Source organism: Ictalurus punctatus, chromosome 13, assembly GCF_001660625.3.
Source record: "Ictalurus punctatus breed USDA103 chromosome 13, Coco_2.0, whole genome shotgun sequence".
Taxonomy (NCBI): domain Eukaryota; kingdom Metazoa; phylum Chordata; class Actinopteri; order Siluriformes; family Ictaluridae; genus Ictalurus; species Ictalurus punctatus.
The window spans coordinates 29,672,501-29,697,190 of record NC_030428.2 but is presented as its reverse complement, the minus strand read 5'-3'; the positions used below and the strand labels follow the sequence as shown (position 1 = coordinate 29,697,190).

The 24,690-nt window shown below is 43.1% G+C and overlaps 1 protein-coding gene across 1 annotated transcript in view; it reads right to left on the bottom strand.

The window, feature by feature from the left end:
- Positions 1-24,690, bottom strand: part of sdk2b (sidekick cell adhesion molecule 2b) — a 160,235-nt gene that overhangs the window by 59,477 nt on the left and 76,068 nt on the right. Inside the window, exon 2 of the mRNA XM_053684861.1 lies at positions 5,380-5,539. Coding sequence (XP_053540836.1) covers positions 5,380-5,539 — 160 coding nt within the window. The remainder of the gene's footprint in view (positions 1-5,379; positions 5,540-24,690) is intronic.

Sequence of the window (24,690 nt, the reverse complement as noted above, 5' to 3'; positions counted from 1 at the left end):
GTGTTGTGTGTGTATGGTGTGTATGGTGTGTGTATTGTGTGTGGTGTGTATGGTGTGTGTGTGGTGTGTGTGGTGTGTGTGGTGTGTGTATGGTGTGTGTGTATGGTGTGTGTATGGTGTGTATGGTGTGTGTGTGGTGTGTGTGGTGTGTGAGGTGTGTGTGGTGTGTATGGTGTGTGTGTGGTGTGTGTGGTGTGTGTGGTGTGTGTATGGTGTGTATGGTGTGTATGGTGTGTGTGTATGGTGTGTGAGGTGTGTATGGTGTGTGAGGTGTGTGTGGTGTGTGTATGGTGTGTATGGTGTGTGAGGTGTGTGTGGTGTGTATGGTGTGTGTGTGGTGTGTGTGGTGTGTGTGGTGTGTGTATGGTGTGTATGGTGTGTATGGTGTGTGTGTATGGTGTGTGAGGTGTGTATGGTGTGTGAGGTGTGTGTGGTGTGTGTATGGTGTGTGTGGTGTGTATGGTGTGTATGGTGTGTATGGTGTGTGTGTATGGTGTGTGAGGTGTGTGTGTGGTGTGTGAGGTGTGTGTGGTGTGTATGGTGTGTGTGTGGTGTGTGTGGTGTGTGTGGTGTGTGTATGGTGTGTATGGTGTGTATGGTGTGTGTGTGGTGTGATGTATGGTGTGTATGGTGTGTGTGTGGTGTGTGTGGTGTGTGTGGTGTGTGTGGTGTGTGTATGGTGTGTGTGGTGTGTGTGGTGTGTGTGTGGTGTGTGAGGTGTGTGTGGTGTGTGTGGTGTGTATGGTGTGTATGGTGTGTGTGTGGTGTGTGTGGTGTGTGTGTGGTGTGTGTGTGGTGTGTATGGTGTGTATGGTGTGTGTGTGGTGTGTGTGTGGTGTGTGTGGTGTGTGTGTGGTGTGTGTGGTGTGTGTGGTGTGTGTGTGGTGTGCGAGGTGTGTGTGGTGTGTGTGGTGTGTGTGGTGTGTGAGGTGTGTGTGGTGTGTGTGTGGTGTGTATGGTGTGTGTGTGGTGTGTGTGGTGTGTGTGGTGTGTGAGGTGTGTGTGGTGTGTGTGAGGTGTGTGTGGTGTGTGAGGTGTGTGAGGTGTGTATGGTGTGTGTGGTGTGTGTGGTGTGTGTGTGGTGTGTGTGGTGTGTGTGTGGTGTGTGGTGTGTGTGGTGTGTGAGGTGTGTGTGGTGTGTATGGTGTGTGTGTGGTGTGTGTGGTGTGTGTGGTGTGTGAGGTGTGTGTGGTGTGTGTGAGGTGTGTGTGGTGTGTGAGGTGTGTGAGGTGTGTATGGTGTGTGTGGTGTGTGTGGTGTGTGTGTGGTGTGTGTGGTGTGTGAGGTGTGTATGGTGTGTGTGTGGTGTGTGTGGTGTGTGTGGTGTGTGTGGTGTGTGTGGTGTGTGTGGTGTTTGTATGGTGTGTGATATCATGTCATATCATGTATTAGTGGTACATCTGTGATGGTTTGATGGTATCCTCCCACAATTACAATCAAACTAGCGGTTCTTGAATAACGTACAGCCCTAGTGTCACGGTGTCATGGTGAGGTTAACTGAAGGTGGTTTAATTAGCACTGAAGGCCGAGTTGTAAAATACACGACCCGCCACTCAAGTAACCTATTAAGATAAAATAATACTTTATTAATCCCCAGATGGAGAAATTAGGGCATCACAGCAGCAGCAAGACAGGTGAAGAAAAAAAGAGCTAGCAAGGAGAACAATACAGGGATATATAAAGAGTATATTACTTCTGGTTCTGAGCGCTAGTTCCCTAATCCTCTTAGTACTTATCTGACAACCAGGCTAAACCAACACGTAAAACAAACAGGAACAAGAATAGAAAAAAGAAGAGAAAGTTCTGAGGGCTGTTCTAAAACGTGAGTTTATGTGATTAATATTAATGTGCCATAATGATGTATCAGGATTTATTAGCGCTGAGGTTAGCAGGTCACGCTAACATGCTAAATTGGTTCTAGCATGAAGTCTATTAACATTAATGGAGTAATTAAGGGTGATTAGGAGCATCTGCTGAGATGTAGACATGCTGTTTGGGAGAGGAACATGTAAAACGAGAGAGAAAGAAAGAGAGAGAGAGAGAAACAGAGAAAGAGACAGATGGTGAGAATAAATCCCTGTTTTCTCATACTTTTTCGATCCCTATCTGCCTTATCTACAGTGTTCTGTCTGTCTCTCTCGCTTTCTAATGGATATTGCTAACCTTTAAGAGGTGTGTGTGTGTGTGTGTGTGTGTGTGTGTGTGTGTTGAGAGAGAGAGAGAGAGAGCGGGAGACAGTGATTGATTACTGATCCAGGAACAGAGGGCTATGTCAAACCGTTTCTAATAAACCCTCCACTCTGAGATGGAGAGACTCATAAAGAAAGAGAAGGAGGGAGAGCGCAAGAAAGAGAGAGAGAGAGAGAGAGAGAGAGAGAAGCAGACAGGCAGACAGGCAGACAGATGAGTGTTGAACTCCATGACTCAGACAGGTAACAGGTGGTGACGTGGCTGATGGTGTTTCCATGGCAACGTGGGTCTGGTTAAATGAGGTTACTGTGATTTCTCTCTCAGTGAATAATAAAACCTAATACAATTTCAGTTTAACTCTTCAGACGAGTCACAGAAATGCCACACAGAGAGACTGACACACTGAGAGACTGACACACTGAGAGACTGAAAGACTGAGACACTGAGAGACTGAGACACTGAGACTGAGACACAGGGACTGAGACACTGAGAGACTGAGACACAGAGAGATTGAGACACTGAGAGACTGAGACACAGAGACTGAGACACTGAGAGATTGAGACACTGAGAGACTGAGACACAGAGACTGAGACACAGAGGCTGAGACACAGAGACAGAGACACTGAGAGATTGAGACACTGAGAGACTGAGACATAGAGACTGAGATACTGAGAGACTGAGACACAGAGACTGAGACACTGAGAGACTGAGACACTGAGACTGAGACACTGAGAGACTGAAACACAGCGACTGAGAGACTGAGTCACTGAGACATTGAGAGACTGAGACACGGAGAGATTGAGACACTGAGAAACTGAGACATTGAGAGACTGAGACACTGAGAGACTGAGACACTGAGGCACAGCAACTGAGACACTGAGACACAGAGACTGAGACACAGAGACACAGCAACTAAGACACAGAGACTGAGACACTGAGACACAGAGACTGAGACACTGAGAGACAGACACAGAGACTGAGACACAGAGACTGAGACACAGAGACTGAGACACTGAGAGACTGGGTCACTGAGACATTGAGAGACTGAGACACTGAGAGACAGCAACTGAGACACAGAGAGTGAGACACTGAGACACAGCAACTGAGACAGAGAGACTGAGACACTGAGACACTGAGAGACTGAGACACAGAGACTGAGACACTGAGAGACTGAGACACAGAGACTGAGACACTGAGAGACTGAAACACAGCGACTGAGAGATTGAGACACAGAGACTGAGTCACTGAGAGACTGAGTCACTGAGACATTGAGAGACTGAGACACGGAGAGATTGAGACACTGAGAAACTGAGACATTGAGAGACTGAGACACTGAGAGACTGAGACACTGAGGCACAGCAACTGAGACACTGAGACACAGAGACTGAGACACAGAGACACAGCAACTAAGACACAGAGACTGAGACACTGAGACACAGAGACTGAGACACTGAGAGACAGACACAGAGACTGAGACACAGAGACTGAGACACAGAGACTGAGACACTGAGAGACTGGGTCACTGAGACATTGAGAGACTGACAGATTGAGACACTGAGAGACTGAGACACTGAGACATTGAGAGACTGAGACATTGAGAGACTGACAGATTGAGACACTGAGACATTGAGAGACTGAGACACAGGGACTGAGACACTGAGACTGAGACACAGCAACTGAGAGACTGAGACACAGAGACTGAGACACAGAGACTGAGACACTGAGAGACTGAGTCACTGAGACATTGAGAGACTGAGACACGGAGACTGAGACACAGAGACTGAGACATTGAGAGACTGAGACACAGAGACTGAGACACTGAGACTGAGACACTGAGAGACTGAGTCACTGAGACATTGAGAGACTGAGACACGGAGAGATTGAGACACTGAGAGACGGAGGTGTTTTTCTATGTTCTTTAGCTAGCTTGTTCATGACCACAAGCCACGTGGTCCAGGTTAGAACCTGCTGACCTTCAGAGTTCTAGAGTGTTTACAGAACTACACCTCAGTGTTCCAGATTCAGTATCTCAAGGCCTATAGTGAAGAAACAGTGACTAAATTAGCTGATGGTTACTGTAGTGAATAAATCTTACAGTTCAGTTCAGTGTTGTGTGTGCAGCGTGTTTAACAGTGGACATCGTCCCAGAGCAGCGGTACAGAAATATATACACTCAGGATAGAGATGTTAAATGTAGGAATTTATCTCTAATGAGCAGCCAGAGGCAGCGGTGGTGAGGAAAAACTCCCTGAGACGATCTGAGGAAGAAACCTTGAGAGGAACCGGACTCAGAAGGAACCCGTCCTCATCTGGGTGACACCGGATAGTGCGATTATAAATAAATACACCCCTTCTATAAATGTGCTAACGCTACATGCTCAAATAGTGCAGTTGTGTAAGCAGGAAATTCATTACAGTTTCTGCATGAAGTCTGTTTTGTTGAACTTCTCCACTGTTCACTGATAGAGATGTTGTCTAACTCTCTCCCACTGTGCTTTATCACAACAGTCTCTAACTTCAATTACCTCTCTACAGGCCATTCTCTCCACCTGTCTCTCTCTCTATTTGTGTCTCTCTCCTTGTACCTAGAAACACACTAAGGACCTTATTTAATATGTACTAGAGATGATGTAGGAGAGGTCTTGAGTGTGGGATGTCATCACATGGTGCTGATCAGGGTGTGGTGTGATGTCATCAGATAGCACTGGTGTGATGTCTTGGCTGGTGTTCAGGGACAAACAGGAGGCAGACAAGGATTGATCTGACTCGTTTCTGAAAGTCTCCTTCAGGCATCTCTCTCTCTCTCTCTCTCTCTCTCTCTCTCACACACACACACACACTCATCGATTATCAGGACGGCAGAAGGGAGGACATGGTTTTAAATGCCATCCATCAATTTCTGACACCCTCAAAGACACACTTTCAGCATCATTAGCATACAGCTCATTAGCAAATATCTCATTTGCATATATAGCTTGCTGACCAGCCCACTCACCTATTCAGCATTTCACTACCCTGTATAACTGACTAATAAAACCTTTGAATCTTTATACTGGCATCTATCATTGGGTAGGACACTATGACATATGCAGACAAACACAAGTGACATGAGAAGAAACACCACACACACACACACACACACACACACACACACACACACACACACACACACACACACACACACACTACCTGTACTCCAGGGAGAATGCCGTGAGCTCAGTGGTGTTGTGAATCCATTTGAATTCGAGTGGCCAGCTACCCTCTGCCATACAGGTGAGAACCAACCGGTTTCCTTCCAGGTGCAGCTGAGAACGTACCGGTTCTGTCTTAAAGTACGGGGGCACATCATCTATACAGAAACAAACAGAGAGAGAGAGAGAGAGAGAGAGAGAGAGAGAGAGAAGTAAACTGAAATGTCATCTATTATTATAAATACACATTATTAGTATTATTCATATTAATATTATTATTATAAATAAATATGATTTTTTTATTTGGAATAAAATGGCATTTATTTGATTGCCACACTCCTAATGGAGCTGTATTTATCTGAACATGAGTGTTTCAAAACACACAACAGGGTTTTAGCATCTTTCAGAGGTCAGAATGTGGAGCAGTGTTACTGCATTCGATGCAGTAGCTAATACTTGTCCGGTGAAACTGTGTGTACTAATCAGTGTGTGTGTGTGTGTGTGCGTGTGTAGTATGAATACGATCCCGGATATACTACATCCGCCATGTTGGCATTGTCCTGCGACCTAAAATCTTAAAGCCACCAGCAGATTAAATCCCCCGCACTGACGGAATAATACACATCAGGAAAGTGAAGTGAAGTGAATTAGTGATGTAATGTGGGCGGGGTTAACAGGTTGAGGTAAACTCGTTACCGTTATCTTGGCCGGCTAAAGGGATGATGTAGATCACAAAAAAGGTTTCAAATGCTGTGAGAACTGTTTTCTTGTTTAAACCTTCAACATGTTAACAATTTATTCGGGTATTGTTCAACAAGTCCTGTTTAACCGAGGTTTAATACTTAAAACGATCCAAGGAGCTATCTTACGCCATTTTTGTTCTGAGCTTGTCCGCACCAGTCCTGTTGCATTATGGGATGTTTGACTCGTGTAGTGTCCATCGGTTCCATACTGCAACATTTTGCCGGAAGCAGTACACCATCCAGGTATTTCTCACCTGCTGTTTCTCACCTACTGAGAATTCGGACATACTACCTGTCTGGAGTACTGCTTTTCTCCTATAGTGTAGTCGGGTAGTACGCCATTTCGGACGCGTATATCTCACTGACCTCATACAAGGTCAGTATAAAATCATACATTACACCACAGACCACAGCATGTGCAGTCCACACACTTCTAATCCAGTGTTAGATTGATTTTACTGGAGTTCAGGTACTTGTTTAATATTTTATAGCCTCTCTCACTGGGCCGCATCTGTCTCCATATTTTATTCCATAAACTGGAAATGTCTTGCTATAATTCACCTGCTACCTTCTGCGTACATTTCCTGTCTGGGTCCACCATCTCCACCAATCATCAACCAGCATATTATCAATAAATGCTATAAGGAAATGATGAATTCAGCATGAGTGTTGATTGTTAGTTAAACTTGTTCACAATCCCAGTTTCAGTTCATTATTGAAATTAAATTCCACTCTGTGGGTTATAATTAAATAAACATCACATGAATAAATAATAAATGCAGAATAAATTAATTACTGAATAAAATACGATTTACAAAGTTACAGAGCCATAGTCACACAGTGGAATTGAAATTACTGTGTTAGAGAGATAATGCCCTACATCTGAGAGAGAGAGAGAGAGAGAGAGAGAGAGAGAGAGAGAGAGAGAGAGAGAGAGAGAAAGAGAGAGTAAACCAGAGTGATAGAGTTGCAAAGAGACAGATAGTGAGACAGTGAGAAAGAGTGAAAGAATGAAAAAGTGAGGGGGAGACAGAGTGATAAAGAGAGAGAATGAAAACGTTAGACAGTGTCAGAGAGACAGAGTGAGACAGAGAGAGACAGAGAGAGAAAGATGATAAGACAGGGACAAAGAAAGACAGAGAAATAGAGATAGAGCGAAAGTGAGACAGCATGAGAACCTGAGACAAATGTACAAGTGAAAGAGTGAGAGAGAGACACAGACATCAGTCTCTCCATCTAGCCTTTTATTTATCTCTCTATCTGTTCAAAGGCAGCAGTGTTTCCCTTTTAATTACTGCTTTTAAAGTCATCAGACAAACAGGTCAAGTGTGTGTGTGAGTGTGTGTGATTGTGAGTGTGTGCATGTATGTGTGTATGTTTTCAGCCCTAATCCCTCGTTCCCTCATTAATGAGCTTCTAATCATTCCATTTTCTCTCTGTGAAAGGAGAGGAGATGAAAAGAGAAGGAGAAAGATGGGGACAATGGTGTGGGTCGCTGCTTTTCAGCAAAATGACATCACATCAGACTAATGCTTTAATATGGCACTTTCACACAGCTGACATCTGAACAACAACACAGTGATCTGAAGGGCAGAACATTCAGGAAGTAAACCTGCACACTCGTGTCCTCGCTGCAGAGCGCCGGAGACGCTTTTCACTCGACACTGATGGGAGTAATGTCCGTGTCTGTGCCATCTAACCTTCACGAAATCATTTTGTTCACTTAGTTAATATGGCAAACTAAGCTGAGTAGCATCTCATCACTTGAATATGTATTTAAATCTTCATGAACTGATATTACAGCTAAAGCATTTGTTACCGCCTAGTCTAGGTTAGGCCACACCAAGTAACCAGTTCAGGATTCAACAGAATTTGACCTTTAAATAAGAGAAGCCAGGAATAACAACACAAATAAGGTTGTTCAAAAAGGTTGTGGTATATTGTAAAACACAAAATTATATACATATAACTGTACAAGGAACCAAACTAGGCATAACTTCAGGGTGGGCCAAGTCCAAAATAATAGACAAAAGAATTCTATTATTAGGTAGCTTGCTTAACTAAAAGGAAAATAACAAAGAAAATGCAAGTACTTCCCTGTCTACCTAAGGCAAAAACAGAGACAAACAACCCTCTCCCAAAAGAAATGGCAGCCACACACCTACTGCCAGTGAACCAAGTGAACATATATACAAATGGTGGATAGAATGCATATAAACAGGTACAGAGACAACCAAACTCAAAGTCAAAAACCAGAACAGCAGTCAGAATATAGCATAAAGCAGCATAACCAAACACAATCCCTAAACACCAACACCATTCTCACTCCTCTTCCTCTTTAAATATGGCCACCATTTAGTGATGTCATCCTGGGAGGCGGGAGAAAGGCAGGCTAGGGCAGGCTGGAATCTCTGGGCGGGAGATCAGACCTGCACACAAAATATGGCACAGCACACAAAAACTTCCCATCCCAAAGATAGCAGGTTGTGACACATTTAAATATATTAAATCTCCAAATTAAATCTCCAGCCTGAATTCGGACCACCGAATCTGTCTCTATCTTCAAAAAACAGCTAAAGACACCTCTTCCATGAGGACGTAACTAGCGCCTAACCTGCCAACCCCACATTATCCTAAAAAAACTTACACTGGCTCTTACACCTTGACTCTGCGCACTTTACTTCTCTAGAACTCAATTATAACTCATGTACAGCAGCACTACTTGCACTGTTCTCTGCTTGATATATCGCTTTGCTTGTATTTCCTAATTTGTAAGTCCCTTTGCATAAAAGCTTCTGCTAAATGAATGAATGTAAATGTAATTGTAAATGAAACAAACACAGCACCCAGTGATAACGCGGACACCCGTGCCGATGCTAACACTGAAATGAACACTGAAGATAGCATTAATTGCAAACCCTCTACTGCTATCGGTGTCAGAGCTAGCAGTGAGTCGCTTTGGATAAAAGCTTTTGCTAAATGTAAATATAAATATTAATATAAATGTAACGTGTAAGTAACAATGTGTGTTGCTGTTGTAGTAAAATAATCAATGACCAATGAATGGTGTAAGTTACCACCTGAAGTTGATTTTATGAAGTGTTTTATTCTCTTGTACCTCAGCAACGTTCCTCAGTCCTAAAGATGTGGCAAACCTTACAGTTACAGCTTTACCTCTGACTATTACAGAGCACTGACACTGGAGACTCCTTCCTTACGTTACATAAACATCTCTTTACAGAAAACTTTTTCTAATCCGTTTATGAGGGGCGTGTGCTGTACACGTCCCTGTGAACAAGCCGTTACTCTGGAAACGATAACGTATTAGAACGTATGAGGTTTGGATCTGTCCTGTACAGCTTCATTACTGCGATGCTCAGTTTAATTCAGCTCTGTGAGTATGACAAGAAGTATGACAAGGACGTAATTTCAGAGCCGCTCCAATTTAGTGTCTCCTTTCACAAAGTGGCCTCCATTACCCATTTCTAATTTTGTGTAAGTGCTTCTTTAAGATGGCCGTTTTGTCTCGTCTTTGTGGTGAATGTCAGAGCCATAATCCAGTTTTCCGTATATATTTGTCTGAGACATCTCAAACAGCACACATCAGCATGGCATGCACAATTTACATCTCAACAACCATGTTTGCTAATTGGGATGTTGTCAACACCATTTTATGAAAATCTGTTCATTTCAGCCTTCCTCAAGGATAACGCATCCATCCAACCATTATCCTACACAGAGATAGTTCTGGAGCAGAAAACTGTCTTCATAAAACTTCACATGTCTGGGCGACTAGACGGAAGCCTTTTCTCACAGAAAAACATCCAAGCTCAACTAAATACCCCCAAACCATGTGGAAAAATGTGTTATGGTCTGATGAGACCAATTCCAAAAGGTATAATAATTCCATAATTCCAAAAGGTATGTTTGGTGCAAATAAAAACACATCAGCAAAAGAACTCCATCTCCACAGTGAAGCACGGTGGCGGCAGCATCAGACTTTAGAGCTGCTTTTCTTCAGCCAGAACTGGGACTTTTTTCAAGGTGGAGGGAATCATGAATATCTACAAATGTCTACAAATATCAGCGGATTTTAATGCAGAACCTTCAGATGTCTGATAGTCAACTGAAGATGAAAATGAATTTCACCTTTCAGCAGGACAACGACCCGAAACACACGTCCACATCACCAAAGGAACGGGTTCGCCAGAAGAAGATCAGTGTTTTTGAATGATCTAGCCTGAATCAACTAAAAATCTGTGGAGTGATCTGAAGCAGTATGTGCACAGGAGACGTCCTAGGATTAGGATTAGGGCTATTCCAGATCTGATGTGTCACGTATCGGGAAACTCTGGACTCCACTTCCCATCAGCCACTGCACTGCACTAGTTGTCACATGACCACCTACACCTGATTCATGTTTTGGTTAATGAGCACTCATGGGTATAAATAGTCCTTGTCTGCACCATTAGTTTGTCTTTCCTTGTCTTAGACTCCCGTTGTTCATGTCTCGACGTTTGTTTCTTGCCACAGTGTGTTTCAAGGTTGTTATAGTGTATTTGTTTCTCAGTACGTTTCTTTAAATAAATGTCCTTATCTGCATCTGTGTCTGCAACTGCTTCTGGCTCAACCATCTGAATTGTGACATGATGGATCTGGAATGTATTTGTAAGAAAGTGTGAGGAATTATTGCCAAGTCAAGACGTGTCACGCCGATACACTCTTCCCCCAAAATACTGAGGGGTGTAATAACATCAAAAGGTGTTTCAATAAAGTATTAGTTTAGGGGTGTGAATACTTATTCAACCAGGCTATTGTAAGTTTTTTATTTTTCCTTTTTTTCTGATTATTTCTCAATAAATTTTTAGATGTTGTAATGTTGAACAAGTTCTGACCTGATTTATCTTATTTCATTTTTTTACACCACAAAAATCTGCCATTTTAACAGGGGTGTGTTGATTATATATATATATATATATATATATATATATATATATATATATATATATATATATATATATATATATATATATAACTACAGTCGATAAAAAGTCTACACACTCCAGTTAAAATGGCAGGTTTTTGTGGTGTAAAAACATCGCAGAGTTCTCCTGACTGGATTTCACCGCGCTCAAACAATCCTGCACCAAACTAACAGACAACACCATATAAGGCGTTTAATTATGATTAAGTAATTCGTTTAATATTTATTCAATTTCCTGCTATATGGTAGATTATAAACACAAATTAATATTACAATTATTATTATTATTATTATTATTATTATTATTATTATTATTATTACACCTGTATGCAAAATGTTGTACTTTGTACTTGTCATAGCGCCACTCAAGCAGAAACATTAACGTGACGTGTGATGTGACACCGTGGCGGTGGTGCGGTTGTCATGGCCACCGTCACAGCCCTAGGCTACATTACAATCCCTGGGTTGTGGTAGAACAGGTAAAGTATTACAGAGGGGATGCTATGTTATGACTTTGTCCTAAAATGTAAGTGGAGGAGGTCAGTGAGGTTAAAAGCTTCATGTAAATGTTAAATACATACATGAAATAGTGAACAAGTCAGTAGTTACTGATAGTGCTTTCCAGAAGATGCCTTGTTTTAGACAGACACGGAAAGTCAGGTAAAAATATTCACATGGTCAAATTCTAACCTCTGATTGGTCAGATACAGAAACTACAGGGCTGAGGCTTCTATGAAGAAATGTCAGAGCTATTATCAGTGCACACACAGTGAGACAGAGACATACTGTCACACACACACACACAGTGGGACAGAGACAGAGACATACAGGAAGAGGAGGAGAGACTGATAAAGCACAAACAAACACAAACACACACACACACACACACACATCTAATACATACACAACATCCATATGATGTGACATTTAATAATGAGAGTCCTGAAATAGCCGATGTATTAATGAAGGGTTGACCCTCTCAAGATGCCCTTAACGCCCCCCCTCCCCCCCCCCCCCACACACACACATACATACACAGAGTTGGAAGGGTATGTGAAGGGCGTTAAGTGTTTCTAGATTGTGTGTGTGTGTGTGTGTGTGTGTGTGTGTGTGTGTGTGTGTTTGTGTGTGTGTTAAATTCTATGCCCATGATCAATACAACAGTAGACACTGGTCAGTATCATTATTCAGTATGTATTTCATGCTGATACTGGGTCATCATACCCTGAAATTGACATCTTAACACCTCTAACTTTTCATAATTCACTTTACACCTCTCACCTTACACTCCCCATTTTATACCCCTCACTTTAAACTGTAACTTTACCTTCTGTCACTTTAGATCTCTTACTTTACACCTCCTACTCTACACCTCTCACTTTACATTGCCTACTTTGCACCTGACAAATTACACCACTCATTTTGCACCTCTCACTTTACTCTTTCACTTTACACTCTACACCTCTCACGTTACACTCTACACACTACACCTCTCATTTTACACTCTACACCTCTCACTTTACACTTTCATTTTACACTCTGCACTCTAAACCCCTCATTTTACACTCTACACTCTAAACCTCTCATTTTACACTCTACACTCTAAACCTCTCATTTTACACTCTACACCTCTCACTTTACACCTCTCACTTTACACTTTCATTTTACACTCTAGACCTCTCACTTTACACTCGAAACCTCTCACTTTACACTTTCATTTTACACTCTGCACTCTAAACCCCTCATTTTACACTCTACACTCTAAACCTCTCATTTTACACTCTACACCTCTCACTTTACACTCTAAACCTCTCACTTTACACTTTCATTTTACACTCTACACTCTAAACCCCTCATTTTACACTCTACACTCTAAACCTCTCATTTTACACTCTACACCTCTCACTTTACACTCTAAACCTCTCACTTTACACTTTCATTTTACATTCTACACTCTAAACCTCTCATTTTACACTCTACATTCTACACCTCTCATTTTACACTCTACACCTCTCACTTTACACTTTCATTTTACATGCTACACCTCTCACTTTACACTTTCATTTTACACTCTACACTTCTCACTTTACACTCTACACCTCTCACTTTACATTTTCATGTTACACTCTACACCTCTCACTTTACACTCTACATCTCTCACTTTACACTTTCATTTTACACTCTACACTCTAAACCCCTCATTTTACACTCTACACTCTAAACCTCTCATTTTACACTCTAAACCTCTCACTTTACACTCTAAACCTCTCACTTTACAATTTACACTTCTCACTTTACACTTTCATTTTACATTCTACACTCCAAACCTCTCATTTTACACTCTACACTCTAAACCTCTCATTTTACACTCTACACTCTAAACCTCTCATTTTACACTCAACACCTCTCACTTTACACCTCTCACTTTACACTCTACACCTCTCACTTTATACTCTACATTCTACACCTCTTATTTTACACTCTACACCTCTCACTTTACACTTTCATTTTACACTCTACACCTCTCACTTTACACTCTACACCTCTCACTTTACACTTTCATTTTACACTCTACACCTCTCACTTTACACTCTACATCTCACTTTACACTTTCATTTTACACTCTACACTCTAAACACCTCATTTTACACTCTACACCTCTCATTTTACACTCTACACCTCTCACTTTACACTCTACACCTCTCACTTTACACTCTACACCTCTTGCCATACACTCTCTATTTTACACCACAGTTTTTCATATCTCTTCCTTTCACATTTTGCATTTGCACACAATTAAACAGTCTTTGTTGACTTTAGACTTTAGTAACAGCACACAAACATGCACTCGCACTCTCTCTCACACACACACTCTCTCTCTCTCAGCTTCGTAGATTGTCTCTATACAAGTCTTTATGATGCAGATGAAGCTCTAATGGATTCTAGCTGCTTTTGTTCAAGCTTCTTTCTCTGTAATGAAGGTCAACACACACACACACACACACACACACACACACACACACACACACACACACACACCTCATTAGCAGGGGCAGAGATAGACACCGAGCGAGGAAAATCCTGTTCCTGTACTTCCTGTTTCCTGGTCACAGTTCCTGCTTCCTGTTTTCCTCTCAGTGCTCCCCATGATCAGTATTAAATGTCCTTACATTTTTCTGTTTGTGAAGTGTTGCATGTTTTTTATAACAGCAGTTCCAAACGTCCTGTCTTCTTAGCTGTGTCTGAAATCACTCACTTGTTCCCTCATTCCCTCTATAGTGAATGACATTTGAGTAAGTGGATGTTGGTGGACCTCCATTTATTCTCGGTTGGTACACAACACTTCCAGGCTTTTGAATTTGTTAATAAGTTTGTTAATAGTGAGGTGTGTGATGTGCTCGTCATGTTTCCTGTTGAAGACAGCTTCCTGATCCAGCCACGAGAATGATTTCAATACGTTCTTCCTTTGTTGAAGGCGTTCTTAAAGGCTATCTGAAAAAACATTAAATATTAGTACGAAAGTATGAAACATTTGGAAAACATTTAGCTAAAAAGTGTCAGTTTCCCCCTCTGTATGGAGACTTTTGGGACTGTAGTTGTTCTAGTGTTTTTACTTTCTGATGTCTGCCTGTCGGGGTCCTAAGAACAGAATTAGCCTGAGATTGACACGTCTGCTGGAGGTCTGACCTCCATTATGGGCTCTAGCTGTGTTAATTGGAGCAGACTCGGCACGTAGAGCCACCTCCCGCTGGCTCCTTTGTGCTACTCAACCCTTGAGAAAAGACGGGCATGTTATCAGTGTATAATCTACAACACATTTATGGGCAGAAAGAAATGCCCTTCATTCTTTGACTTAAGTACTAACGCAAGACTGATTTTAAGATTTTTTACATAAATTGCATCTATGCACATAGATGCTTCTCTTTAATCATACTACAGTAATATAAATATTAAAACTCAATAATTTATTTCTTGTCCACATGAAACCACTGCATTATGTGAAGGCTTTAAGCTCCGCCCACTTCACAAACATGTCATATATCCCTGAAAAGTGTGCATGGTATGTGATTCTGTACTTTGACATCTTTACTTTTGAAACTGGAAGTCAGAGTGATGATGTCTTTAAGTTCTTGACTGATTTCCACAATATCCAGTAGTGTCTGAGATACACGACACCCCTGCTAGTCTAAACAATCCTGACAGTTATGGCATGCCACAAGGTTTAATGCTGAACATTTGAGGCCATTGTGATATGCAAATTTATGCATATTTAATTTGGCAAAGCTTCATTTGCATAAACAAGTCAGTGCAGGACATATCGAGTGGCTCCACCCCCTTTTAAATTAGCAGTAGCGTTTAGCTTACTTCACAGCACGGGCTGAGCCATACTTGTCAGTTAGTTCCATGGATGTTTATAATGTTGGGGGGCGGGACATTTCAGATTATAGAGAGACTGTTTTCTGTTCTGTCGAGTTCTTGGTCACGACTGAAAGAAAAACCTTATGTAAGGATTTCATGAAGACAAAGATATAAATGATATTTATATTCACACACACACATACACACACACACACACATACTTTTCCTTTGAAGAAAATCAATAAATCTAAAAATGCAGCTGACTTTACATGTAGTCCGTGCAGCAGGCAGCTCACTCTCTCTTTAGTGTTCGTTTTGTTCTATAAAATAAATTCTGTAAAAAATGCGAGGAATGATTTAATAAGTCGAGTTTGGATATAAGATCAGAATGGAAAGGTTAATATATAAGACGAGTGTTTCATCACTGAGCTACAGAAAATTATTCCCTTTCTCCAACAGAGGACTGAAGCTCACACACATCCATCACGTTTTCAATAAAAAAGACTCCAAACAGAAGGAAAACGTGGGAAAATGTTCAGAAGCTGGCGAGATGATGGATGTGGGAGTAATATCGCTCACACTGCCATGCCATCACCAGAAAATCAACCGCATCTCCAGGAAACTGATTTATATCTTACAAAGAAAAAAAAACTCTAAGACTTGGTAGTGTTAGTTACGTTCACTATACACATGAGCTCTCAGTGGAAATTAAAAATAAATAAATAAATAAATAAACCTGGAACTGATTTTGTCTCCTGTTGTGATGCACTACAGTACATTAGGGTTCTTCTTGGACACAAGTTCCCTTTCAAAGGGTACTTCGACGTTGCATTTAGCATAACAGTATGGGAACGCCTTGCGCACGTGACCGGTATCTGAAGCATGTGTAAAATCATGCCTCTACTTATAGGCCTGCCATGATCAGGTGACGTGGCAATTAAGCACGTCGCATGATATATATGGCACCTGTGAACCACGCCCCCAGCCTTATTATCTTCAGCGAGACTGCATGTCTGTAGCTTGTGTGACAAAAACGCTTCATTTCTACTTGATATTTTCTCAAAATCTCTGAACCTTTCTAACCCTTTTTTAGAGGAAAAGAGAGGGAAGTAATGAGCGAGAAAGAGTTCAAGAAGTGTGTTATGACTTGCTCCCATTTCATCACGGGGAAAAGTGCACACTTTCTGGGTGAAGTTTTAGCAGTGTAGTATGTGATGGCAGCCTCGAAAGGTTGTGCATGGTAACGCTACATTAAGCAGCTCGGCTTGCGACTCGCACTCTTCTCGAAAAAAAACGGAAGCCGAAGCGAGTCGGGTTTCAGAGCCTCGCGGATCTGGGCCAGCCGTCTCAGGTTCGGGGGATCTCTTATAGATCCGGAAGAGGAGCTGTTGCTCTGTCTTCCGGGTTCGGCTCTCCGCTGGATTTTGGAGTTCGCGTCGTGACTCCTTCTCCCGCTATGGAAAGCCAAAAGGTAATAATTCCTGTCTGACTCCGAGGAGTTAGAAGGATGTGTTAAAAACTGAGAGCAGCATATAAAGTGCTGCTTAAAGTGATTACCCAGTGAAAGTAAATCCCTCACACTGCAGAAACTCCCCTGTCTTCCAGAAGTTTATGACAAAATCTCAGGCTTCTGGGGGAAAACCACGCATAAGCCATATTCATAACCCCATGATGTTGGATGATTCGGCCATTGTGGGATGGAACGGCATGGCTATTTAATTATGCTCAAGGTGGAGGAGGCGCTTGCAGCTACCTCTCCCCACCGATGTTAGGTAATTACGGGGGCCAGCTTGCATCCAAGGTGGCATTGGTGGGCAAGCCTATGCAGAAGTAGTCTTGCTTGTGGGTCACTACAGACAATGACAGGGTTGCAGGCCTACCAAGCAGACCTGCTGTGTGACCTCGACATATGGCGGCATTCAAAAAAAGCAAGTTCCTTCCCTGTTGTCTCGAGCTCACCCGGGCATCCACGAGTGGAGCCTGGGCCAGCACTAGTGTAAGGGAGACCCAGAAGGCGAGTATGGCAGCCCGCCAACCCCCGCAGACAGCCAGGGGAACCGTGTGGGCACAGTCGCGGTCTGCTGTTAGGCCTGATCTGAGAATGGTCATAAAGGCCAAGCAGGAAAGAAGAGTGGTCCTGAGGGGCCATGGAGGGATGTATCTGGGGACATGAGGTTGTAAGGGCAGTTAGCCCCCAGTGCTACTGTAGGGCCTCCCCAAGTTTTCAGTGTTCTCTGGTCAGCGAGCTGTCACAGGGCAACAAAAATCTGATGTGGAATAGTTAATGTCACTAAAAGACCATCGGGCAGCGTGCAAACTACTGCCAAATGTGTCTCCATGGGTTCTGTCTACCATAGAAAGGGTTACCGGGTCCAGTTATAGCTTGACCCCCCCCCCGCCGTTCAAAGGTGTGCTCACCACAGCAGTCAGCACAGACCAGAGCCTGACATTAGCACAGGAAGTAAGCTCCCTTTTGGACAATGGGGCCATAGAACATGTACCCCGTTCTCGAAGGGAGGGAGGTTTAAAGCCATTATTTCCTGTTCCACAAAAAAGTGGGAGTATGCGGCCAATTTTAGATTTGTGTCATCTGAACCCTACTCTTCGGACATACAGGTTCAGAGGCTGACGCTCAAACTTATCGTGCCACAGAATCAGTTAGAGAACTGGTTTGTGGCGATAGATCTAAAAGGTACATATTTCCACATAGGAATATCGCTAGTGTTATCCCCTCACACCTTCACAAAGTGCATGGATGTCACTCGGCCTCCATTGGGACTCCAGGGCATTTGGGTACCAAACTACCTGGACGACTGGTTGATTCTAGCACGATCCAGGGAGTTGGCGGTTCAACATCGAGATGTTGTTCTTGCCCTCATGAAGAGCTTGGGGCACAGGTTGAATCTCAGAAAAGGATGCTTTCCCCGGTGCAGTGGACAACTTTTCTAGGGGTTATACGATTCTACTATGATGAGGGCGTTTCTATCCCCAACATGCGTAGTGTCAATCCTATCAACATGAGCAAGATAAAGCTGGATCTTGTGAGACTTTTGGGGTGGAGTCCACACATGTGGCCGAGGTCACATCTGTATGCTGCTCCCCCCAACGCTCTGCTCCCACAAGCTCTAGTGAGAGATCGCCAAGACAGTCTGCTAGTAGCACCTTTTTGGCCAGCTCGAACATGGTTCTGAGAGATAATATCCCTGAAAGATGGCACTCCTTGGGAGCTTCCCGTCCGCAGGGATCCACTGTAGACCCAGTAAACTGTGCAATAGCTACAGTCCTGGAGCTCCTACAAGAACATTTCTCGGCGGGCTGGGCTCCTTCTACAATCAGGGTTACATGGCCGCCATTTCGGCCTGCCACGCCCCTGTTGAGGGAGCCTCTGTGGGGCAACATCCTCTAACTTCGAGGTTCATGCGTGGTGTCAGACGGCTGAGGCCCATCTGCAGGCCATGCATACCTTCCTGGGACCTTCTGTGGTCCTGGAAGGTCTGTCGGGTGCCCCATTCGAGCCCCTAGAGTGGATCTACTCTCTCAAGCCAGAGGGCTGATTTATCACCCTCGGCCAGAACTCGGAAACTATGGGTCTGGCCCCTGAGGGGCACCAGCTCATAGATTCTGGTCTTACAACTGAGATTGTAGAAACCATGTTAAATGCTAGAGTACCATCCACAAGGAAATCGTATGCACTCAAGTGGCAACTTTTTGGCTTGTGGTGTGAGGAACGTCAGCTAGACACAGTGAACTGTGCAATAGGTACCGTCCTGGAGTTCTTACACAACGTTTCTCAGCGGGCTGGGCTCCTTCTACAATCAGGGTTACTTGGCCGCCGTTATGGCCAGCCATGCCCCTGTTGATGGAGCCTCTGTGGGGCAACATCCTCTGACTTCAAGGTTCATGCGTGGTGTCAGACGGCTGAGGCCCATCTGCAGGCCAATCATACCTTCCTGGGACCTTGCTGTGGTCTAGGAAGGTCTATCAGGGGCCCCATTCGAGCCCTTAGAGTCAGCCTCTGAGAAGCTTCTGACTCTAAAGCTCTCTCTGTTGCCCCTTCCTGCCTTGATTAGCCAAGGCCTTCCTGTATCCTAGGCTGGATTATATTCCTAAAGTGCCTACATCGGCTGCCCACCCTGTGGTGTTGCAGGCTTTCTGCCCTCCTCTGTTCCTCACATCGAAACAAGAGAGGATGCACCTGCTGTGACCAGTAAAAGGGCTCTGTGTACTTAGGTCCACCGCTCCAACTAATGGCGTAAGTGGTCTGCTTTGGCAGCGACAGGAACAGTGATGCTGTGTCAAAGCAGCGCATCTCTACTTGGATAGTGGAAGCAATCTCTAGGGCTTACGCCACCCCAGGCTCGAGTGTCTTGCAGTGACCCTCGGGCTTGTGTATTTTTTTGAACAGGCCGTTCCCTCGGTATGACGGAGTGGGTATTCCCGTTCCCATACTGTTATGCTAAATGCAACGTCGAAGTTCCCTTTGAAAGGGAACGTCGGTTTTACGCATGTAACCCTGTTCCCTGAGAGGGAACGAGACGTTGCATACCACTGTCATACCAGGGCAGGCCTGTGAATTGCGTCTTCGCTTCAGATAATAGAGGCTGACGGCGTGGTTCACAGGTGCCATATATATATACAGCGGGGATGATGTCAGATCTTCTGACTTTCAAACACAACTTTATTTCAAACACAACAGATCTTCTGACTTTCAAACAGCGGGGATGATGTCAGATCTTCTGACTTTAAAACACAGCAGCAAAACGTACAAGCCCAGTCCTCTGACTCGACACGGTGAGTGCAGAGCTTTAGACTCCCTTTACTGACCAAACATGTGTGAGAACCCTGTACCACTTCAGAACATCAGAACATCAGAACTTCATCTATTTTAAGGTTCCATCCAAAACACTGGAACACAAACTGTCGTTCATGGAGGTTCTCTGATGTTGGAGTGTATGCATTAACCATAATACACTGTGAGTGGTGTGTGTAAGGGAAAAATAAACACACACACACACACACACACACACACACACACACACACACACACAAACACACACACACACACACAAACACACAGGATCAACAGCATCGGTGTGTGTGTGTGTGTGTGTGTGTGTGTGTGTCTGTGTTTGGAACGGCGCTTCTAATAACGCTAATAATTAGGGTAAATTACACACTGAAACCACAGTCATTTAAGCCAGATGAGGTGCGTGTGTGTGTGTGTGTGTGTGTGTGTGTGTGTGTGTGTGTTCCCATCAGAGGCGAACAATTAACCCTCAGACGAGATAACCATGTGTGTAAATAACATTTCTGAACGAGAGAAAGCTGTGAAAGGTCAGCTTTCTAAATGATGTGTCTGTGTGTAATATGTATAAAGTGTATAAATGCTAGATTAATTAGGAAATATTATTAATGGAGTGTAGACATATTCTGTGTCTCAGTTTGCAGTCTCTCAGACAGGACCAGAGTTTAACCATGATTTCAGGTATTTAAAACACCTGGATTTCGATCATCATCAATTACCAGCACACGCGTAATATCACGGTCTCCTATTAGCTACTGGGAGACTTCTGGAAACGATTGATGATAAAAGCTGTAATGTGATGTGTGACCATGTTAATTATAATAACGACAGTGTCCTGAGGTGAGCAGTGGAGCCACAACCCGTTGCCATGATGAACCCTGAACACTGCGTTTCTGCTTAGACATGGGACATGAAAGCTGCTTTGACTTCAGCTTGTGATTACTTTCTCTTTGTGCTGACATCATCACAGTCATGCCCCTCCCACCCTGAGAGCACAGTCAATTACACTCTCCTGGATTCTCAGCGATGGATGGCTGTGGCATCGTCGAAAGTTGAGCTTGCAATCTCCTGACGACGGGTGAACACTTTTCTGTTAGAATGCCTTTGTGAGCCAATAGAAAAGAAGAAGACAGGACTGTGGTCTGTTTGCTTGTTTAAAAAAAAATGAAGGAGTCTTTCATTATTAAGTCACACTCGACGTTTGCCTCTCCCTTTTCTTACTGTTGCACATCTGAAAAAAGAAATAGTCCTCTCATGTCTTCTCTCTGCCTGCAAGGACTTTCTTGTTGTCATGTTAGCACTTCTAGTAAAGCTGCATGACAATATCTATTGTTAAAACTGCTCCATGAGTCCGCTTCCATCTGAATCAGATCCTGAGTTTCACCTGAGTGACAGAGCATCAGCATCAGAGCCTAACATGCTCATTAGGGTTTTAATCATGAGGCTTGTAATTGGGGTGAATAAGGACAGGTAAAGGAGGTGGAGATTGGAGTGAAGACCATGATGCTGTGATGGAACAGCTTTAGAAGATAATGAATCACTAAGAGACTGGAATATTTTTAAGGCTGCGGCGTCCCACTGTCGGAACTCTGGTTTATCCATGAGGAATGGCATGAAGGCAGCAGCCACGGAGCTGGAACTGTAAATAAACCTGTGGTAAGCATTTTTAAAACCCAGGAATGGGTTTCACTGCTTTAGGTAGTGCTGAAGGGACTGAAATAGTAATCAGAAGGTTATGAGTTTAAAGCCAGAGAACATTGAAATGAATGTTGGAAAATTCAGCAACACATTTAACTCTCAACTCTTCAGCTCCACGCACTGCTGCTGAGGATAACCCCACATGGACAGCTTACAGATTCATCTCCATGAGATTACTGTGGATGGTACCACATACAGTGCTGATTTATTCTGAGTTTGTGTATATATCATACTAAATAGTTTCAGAAATTAAAACATCTAAGATAAAAGAAAACAGGAGCACCGTGGTCATGACTTTCACTACCTGCCAATGCCAAGAAAAATGCTGAGCAAAATCAGCCACAGAACATGGCCTTCACAGACCTCACCAAAGTCTCTGAGTCAATAAACCATCAGGCCCTCTAAATGGTTCTGGCAAAAATGGGATGGCCTGTTAAATTCATCTGAATACTGAGACTGCTGCATGACAATGACTGCGTTTACATGGACAACAATAATCCACTCTTAATCTAATTAAGACCATAATTTGATTAAGAAACTACCATGTAAACAGCAATCTTAATCTAATTATGGTCATAATCTAATTAAGCTCTAATCGAATTAAGACGTGTGGAGTACTCCTGTTTTAATCGTATTATGGATGTGTATTACAGACATGTAAACACCTTAATCACATTATGAACGTCGTGTGAGCATTTTCACCGCATTTTGCGACAGGACACGATCCCACACGGCAGTTTTACGCTTTATGGCGAACAAGAGAGTTCGGCTGTGTCCCAAACTGCATACTTGCCTACTATAGGCCGGTAGTGGGGAAAAATACATGCATCTCGGCTACTATACAGTAGGTAAGTATGCGATTTGAGACGCAGCCCACGGCTTCAAGCAGTTGTCTATTTGTACATATAGTATAACTAATAATTAACCGCACTTGAAGCGTTCGTAAAAAATTTAAATAAAAACACCCAAAAATGTATATGGTACCATAACGAGGACGAACTGTATGTTGATACGTGAAATTCTGGAGGGACGTCGGATGGCGTGGCGCGGTGACGTAATGACGCGGGCTCTTAATCTAATTATGATCAATAACATGTAAAACGGGTACATGACTGGAGTATTCTAAAAGCGACTCATGTAAACACCTTAATCACGTTATAACCTTACTTAGATTAAGGTCAATAATTAGATTATTGCTGTCCATGTAAACGTAGTCACTATCAGCGACAGTAATCAGTAGCACAACAGATCCGTACAGGGTTGGCACTGGAGTCAAGAAAAGCTGTGTTTCTGTGTTACCCGGTTTTCCATATTTATCCACAGTCAAGAATCTACCCCAAGGAGTTAGACTCATGTACAGAATGGAGGGACGACAACTAAACATCAAACAATTCAGGGCTAAAAGTAAAATTGCTAGCAGACCCATCACGGTACAGAGATATGCTGATAGCAATGCTCTTGTGGCTTAAATATGAATGTACAGACGACAGACAGCAGCTTAGTAAAGTTGAGGAATGTGTAAAGGACATTAGACGGTGGATGATTATTAACTTCCTCTGACAAGACAGAAGAACTTGTACCAGGACCACGTGTAGCTAGAAGTAATCTTTCTGATCTCACAGTAACTCTGGATGGTCTTTCTGTTTCATCATGTGCAGCAGTAAAAGACCTGGGAGTGATTATTGACTCCAGTCTATCATCTGATGCTCATGTAGATAATATTACTAGGATAGTCTTCTTTCATCTCAGAAATATTTCTAAGATAAGAAACATAATGTCACTACATGATGCAGAAATATTAGTTCATGCTTTCGTCACCTCTAGACTAGATTACTGTAATGCCGTACTGTCTGGATGTTCCAGTAGGAATATAAACAACCTCCAGTTAGTCCAGAATGCAGCTGCTAGAGTCCTAACTAGAACCAGAAGATACGACACATCACCCCGATCTTATCCACACTGCATTGACTCCCAGTGAAATCTCACATTGATTATAAAATACTACTACTAGCTTATAAAGCAATAAACGGTCTCGCGGCACAGTACCTGAGAGAACTTTTGGTCTTTTATGATCAAAATGTGAAGGCTATTTGTTGGTACCTGGAATAGTGAAGGCTACAGCAAGGGGAAGAGCTTTCTCTTATAGAGCCCCACAGTTATGGAACAGTCTTCCAATTAGTGTTCGGGACTCAGACACAGTCTCAGTGTTTAAGTCCAGGCTGAAAACATATTTGTTTACTCAAGCTTTTTGTGAATAGTTTTTTCTTAGGTAAAGGAGCAGATCTAGAGGCTCACAGGTATATAGAGTGTTGTGGTGAACTGGGATGTTTGGATCCTGTCGCTCTTGCCCCTTTACCCAGGTGTGTTGATGATGGAGAGGCTGGTCGCCTTATGTCCCAGAGAGTCCTCATGTCTGTGTTCTGGTTCTCCCTTTTAGTTATGATGTTATAGCTAGTCTTGCTGGAGTCCCTGCTTTCAATCACACGAAGTACACTGTCCTTAACCATTACAGGACAATAACCATACCTAATAATCTCTCTCTCTCTCTCTCTCTCTCTCTCTCTGTCAAGCTACACATGATTTTAAAGAGATGCCAGTAATTCTGACCCTTTCTGCTCTCTGCACCTGCCTGATCCATCCTGATGCGCTACTTCTGGTTGGAGTTCTCATCAGTTGGAAGTCACATGCTGCTGCTGAGGATGTCCCACATGGTGCAGTCTG